The 6000-nt window shown below is 42.0% G+C and overlaps 1 protein-coding gene across 1 annotated transcript in view; it reads right to left on the bottom strand.

The window, feature by feature from the left end:
• Window positions 1–5185, bottom strand: part of GLRX3 (glutaredoxin 3) — a 35391-nt gene extending 30206 nt beyond the window's left edge. The window contains exon 1 of the mRNA XM_059730019.1: window positions 5077–5185. Coding sequence (XP_059586002.1) covers window positions 5077–5141 — 65 coding nt within the window. The 5' untranslated portion in view covers window positions 5142–5185. The remainder of the gene's footprint in view (window positions 1–5076) is intronic.
• Window positions 5186–6000: the final 815 nt, after the last annotated feature.

Raw genomic sequence — 6000 nt, forward strand, 5'->3', positions numbered from 1 at the left:
GATATATCCTAGAAACCTGAATCCTGTAACTGATATCTCTTAGTTCTATGCAAGTTATAAAAACAAAGCATACTAAACAGTATGCAGTTATAAATTATTGTCCAATTTCCATTTTTATTTTGTAATACACAAATACTGCTACATGAAAGAACTATAATGAATTATTATAAAGACCTACAATGATTGAAAAATCTGCAGAACAGTTACTATTGCTACTACATTAACAGTCAATATGCTCAGATTAGAATATAACATGTACAGAAAGTCAAAGGTCAGCACAAGCCTAGATGACTCTCTGACCAACTTCCATAGCCAGTGGCATTGATGTAGTTAGTCACTTCTGACTACCCATAGATACAGCTTGGTTGTCAGGGGGCAACTTTCAGCACAAGCCCAGAACAAAGATCAAACTCATAAACACAGAGCTATAAAAAGGCAGCTTAAGCTCTATACCACCAGCCTGCAATATGCAAATTTATTATACCACATAATCAAATCTGAACAAGACATCAATCTTGACCTAACTATATAGAGTGACCCTCAAGTCTACACAAAGACACAAGAGAATCAATGCAAGTCCATGCAGTTCATCTGGGTGCTCAACCCTGTGCTCAGTAGAAGTACAAACATTTAAAGTTAAGGGTATGGTGAGCCCACAGAGCAGATTAGAAAGCTACGCAGTCATGACCTTACACCCAAAGCAGAAATATTACTAAACAAAATAACTGAGTGATCCTTTTTCTCCAAACTTAATACAACTGTCTGTTACATAAGTTTGTTCTGATCTATTAAGTTCCCGCAATGAATTTCTAGAAAACAAGATTAACAATACAGTTGCCGTAGTCTATATTTGCAACGGCACAATGCATGTTTTCAGATTATAAGAAACCCCAGGGCCTGAGAAAGTAAAGGGAAGGGAAAAAAAAAAGAGAGTGCGCCCTTAAATTCACTGTGTAGAAAACAATCAAAGGAAAAAAGATGTAAGGAACAATCTAGCTAGATATGCATTAGGCTCAAAGGACTATTTAATAATCTGATACACTCTCTTTTTCACTAGAGAAGCACAAGAGAGAATTCACTCTTTTCCCTAGCTGCCAAGCAGCATTTCCCATGTGTCCAATTTAAATTAATCAGTATGGTAGGGGTACATCTTATCAGATGAATGTCATCTCATAAGCAGTACAGGAGTAAGAACCACATGGTTGAGTAATTCTGGCCCCTTTGAATAGAACACCACTTATTTGATAAGACTGCCCTTGACTATAACATATCATTGCAATTTGTTTTATTTTATAACAACATGGGTTTAATGAAAATAAAAGAGCACCACCAACCTCCTACTTTACTATGAATCATTTACATAATAGTCTACTTTAACCAGTGTTACAATTAAGCTACCTTAAAATCTGAAGATTTTTAGTAAAGCCTGAGAAAATGGCAACCTAGAGTAATTCAAAACACTGGAAAACACACAACAGTTAATCTTAAACAAAGCAAACAACAGGCCCAAGGCAGGACATACTTTAACTAATTATCTATAGATAAGCTAATGTGAAAATTTATTACATTTGTCTTTGCCCTTCACAGATTCTTTTTCTCACTAAGGAAAAATAATAAAATGTGAAATACTTCATGGGTATTAGTTCTAGTATTATTTTTTATTATTAGTCTTGTTCTTTCTGTTAGTTTACGTAACAGGTGTTAGTTTAATTGGCAGCAGAGACGATACAGAAGTATACACTAGGCATTCCCTATGAATCTCCTTGTTATCTACTTATGGCCAAATACACAGTCTTGCTCACCCAGGCAAGGCTTCATCAAGTGGAAGTTTTGTTTCAGAGAAAACTAAAATATAAATTGTAAGCTGAAGTGAACTTCGTTTTATTGATTCCAGTTTAGTGAATGACAAAGACATGTTCTCCAAATAAAGCATTGAAAACATGATGATTCCTACTTCCATAGGTTATCTTTTTGTTAATGTGTTTGATAGTAATATGCACTGTGTGTACTAAAATAAACTTAACTGGTATCATTTTCTTAATTTGTAAATATTTATTATTAACTGTCTGTATACACTATGACACTCCTGAACCACCATCATGAAAAATTAGAATTCATGGGGAATTTTAGAAGATTTAATACCTATATTATCGATTTATCACTGCTAAGTTTCTGCAACTCTGAAACCAAAATATCATTTGGAAAAATTTTAAAAATATTAAGTTTATATTCCATTCCATGAGTTACTATTACTACTGTACGCACGTGCACACACACACAATAAGTTTACCACCCAATCCACTCCATTAGACTACTTAATTCCCAGACTTTTCTGAAACAAAGATATTAGGAAAAATCAAACGGTCCAAAACCCCATATAATCAACAGTATAATTAAGACTTAGCCCACTTTCTTTTTTTTCTGAGAGTTAAAGAGGTTCTGGATTTTTTTATGTTAACTCCTCCGTTAAAAAGATTTATTTAAGAGATAGGAATTATTTATGCAATGAAGAAGCTACATACTTTTTAATGTATGTTATCTAAAATTAATTTAGGCAACCTGGATAACAAAACAAGTGACACTAACGCCTTAAAGGTAAGAAAACCAGTAAAATCAATTCTGCTAATCTTACAAATATGATTCACAGAAGTTTAGGGCTGGAAGGGACCTGATGAGATCATTGGGTCCAGCCCCAATGCTCTGGACAGAAAAGACTTCTGTGGTCAAATAACCCCAGCAAGGTGTGCATCCAGTCTCCTTTTGAAGATCAGATAATGATAAAGGTATGCGCAGCCCCACAGAAAAAGTCAGCAGAAGGAAGAAGTTTCAGTAAGAAAAGTGTGCAAGTCCTGTGCTCTCAAAAATCTAAAAGATTTAAAGACACACACACAACCTGCACCTCCCACGAGAGAAATATTACCAATGGCCAATACTTTGATGTGTATGATTTGGGAATGAGGTGAACAATTTCAGTCATCCATTTAAACTTCTAATTTTAAAAACTATCCCATTGGCTATATGTTGCCAAAAAAGTTACCAAGTGAGTAGGTATTTAATTATTTGGTTCACCAAGAAAGGTTCATGAAACAGCCTCTACTCTTAAGGCACCTCAGAAAAATCACCTATAACATGCTAGTAGTTATTTATTATTGCCTTATTGGCCCCCTATAACTAGAGCTCTGATTCAATGAATCACAATTAACTTTAAACTACTTCTATTTTTCAGCAAAGCACATGAGCACAAACTTAACTTTAAGTACCTGATTAGTCTACTGGGATTTTTCACAAGCTGAAGTTAGAAATATACAAAAAGTTCCCTCCTCCGCCCATGGGCAAGGCCTAACTTTCCAATGCTTGCTTGGGTTTCACTGTACATATGATTATGTTGGACCGCATCAAAGGATCTCAGTGCAAAATCAAGGCTTAGCACTTCCAATCATTAAAAGATTAAATACGTTTTAAAGACCTCTTTGGTTATGATTAGTAAGAAGATTAGTTACCTTTGTTCAGCACCTGTTTCTTTAGTTCTTTTCACATTTAGTTTCTCAACTGACAATTGAATGCTACACTGCTTGGACCGCAAACTTGTACAGAGGTGCTGATTTAAACCTTCTCCCCTTCTCTGGGTCAGGGAAACATCTCTTATGATGAGGTGTATCGAACTTAATTTGTAAAATTTCTCCTACTGTCTATGTCCCAGAAACAAACTGAAGGAAGATGTGGCCCATTCTACAATACTTAATAAATAAGAGTTGTTTTAAAAAACACAACCCCCCATCCCTCCAACCCCCCCCCCAACAGTATTACACAGAGACAGACACACAATCTTGTTTGAATGGAAAGTATCCATTTTAAAAACATCCAGCAAATTTCTCAGAGTTTAGGAAGAGGAGGTGAAACTTGTTTGAGTCTCTGGTTCATGAATACAACCGTACTAGGCACACTGACTATATGAATGGATACAGCTTCATTTTGGCATTAACTTTAAGGGTTCACTAATATAAATACTGGGTAAAGGCACAATTCATTTACTATGGAATAAATCAGCTTCGCTCCTTAGGAAAAGTGGAGTGGGAACACCATGCACAGCCTTGCCGAATTTAAGTCACTGCACTCTGACGTAAAAGTCTCCTTCAGAAAACAAGGTGCAACTGGGTACCAGTCATATGCCCAATTACTGCAGGAAGTCAGCCCAGACGAGCTGATCATGTCTTTGCTCCTTATTACAGAGGGAGCTTCCTAGAGAATAAAATCCAGGGTACGTCACTCCATATCAATCATGCTGTGTCCACATGCACAAACCAGCAGCACTTTTACTTCCCCCTCCCAGAAATCCCCGACAACTCCTCAAAAACGAAAGCAACACCACGAACCTCTGTTGGACCCCAAGTTTACATACCTGGGCTTAAAAAACACCTGTCTGTAAAAAAGATGCAAATGCTTCCATTATTTTTTTTTAACCTGTTTTTTTAAAACAAGAGCATCCCCTCCCAAGCGCTGCAGCCGCACACATGGCAGCGAAACCTCAAATTAAAAAAAAAAGTCAGAAAAACAAAGAAACCAAGCAAAACAATCAGCGTAAAGTGGGTTTGGAAAGGATTTCCACTTCCCTCAGCCATCAAGTTTCTCCAGGGGTTGGTTTGACTGCACATGCAAGGAAAGGCAGGTGTGGCGGAGCAGGCTGGGTGTGAAGCGTGAGGAAGGGACCTGCCCCAGAGTGGAGCCGGGAACAAAACCGGCCCTTCCAGCTCCCACATGAAGCTACCTCGTCCCTTTCCCCGCGGCAGGGCCCTCGAGCCCCGCTGCTCATAAACTGCAGGCCTCAGGAGGCCAAACCCGGCACTGGGGGCGGGTGGCACCGACAGGCGTCGCCTTTGCGTCGCCACAGAGGCGCTGAGCGCCCCACACCCCGCACCACCACCCGCCACCCGCCGGGGGAGCAGAGCAGAGCACTGGGCCCCGGTCCCGCCCGCGCTCGGGCCTCCCCTCAGCCGGTGAGCGGGGGGTCGGGGTGGGGCTGAAGCGGGCCGGCCCCGCGGTGTCCCCTCCCGGGCCTCAGCCCCCGGCCTCACGTACCCGCCCTTCTGCTGCAGCAGCTCCTGGAAGCGCTCGGGGGAGCCCGCCTCGGCCACGGCCGCCATGGCTGGGGCTGGGACCGGAGCCGGGAGGGAGCGCGGGCGGCGCCTGCAGCACGTGTGTCTGCGCGGCCCAGCCAGGAGCGGCCCCGCCCCGCGCATGCGCACAGCACCTTCCTCTGCCGCGAGGGGGGGGTTTGCTGCTCATTGCCCGCCTTCCCGGGCGCGGGAGCCCCTCTCCCCCCTGGGCAGCGTTGACTTCTTCGGAGGGTCCCTGCTTGTGTTAAGGCCAAGCGAGCTGCACCCGTGTTGCAGCTGGAGTTGGTTAGTCAAGGATATGAAGCTGAGAGAGAGAGGAGGAGACCTGGTCCGGGCAGTGCATCTCCCTTTCCACAGAGGCTTTTTTTTTTTTTTAATGCTATGGATACTATCTGCTTTGGCAGCACAGTATACTAGTATTTCTAGACGGATTTCCTTCACTTTATGCTGTACATGCATTCCTGGAAAACGGCGCACAACTTGAATTTGCACCGAGGGAACAGATAAAAGACGTCGGATTCACCCAAAGAAGCTTGTCTGCCACAGAGGGAACCCGCCTTGCCGTGTAGCGAATAGGGACACGGGCGGCTGAGCTTCTAGTAAATATGCTGGGTGGCCACATATTGACAAGCAGCAACTCGCACCCTTATTTTCATCCCAGCTCAAGCGTTCCTAGGCCGAGCAGAAAATTATACAGGTTTCCCTCACTTCATACTGTAAACACGTTCCTGAAAAATGGCGCATAACTTGAATTTGCCTAGAAGGAACTCACTTTGCAACATAATAAATAGGGATAGGTTGCAAGACCTCGACTGTCCTGACCCCCAGACCCACATCTGCCACTTTTACAAGACAATTTCGGTACTCCCCAACAGCGGACAGTTCA

This window comes from Alligator mississippiensis, chromosome 6 (assembly GCF_030867095.1).
Source record: "Alligator mississippiensis isolate rAllMis1 chromosome 6, rAllMis1, whole genome shotgun sequence".
In the NCBI taxonomy this organism is placed as follows: domain Eukaryota; kingdom Metazoa; phylum Chordata; order Crocodylia; family Alligatoridae; genus Alligator; species Alligator mississippiensis.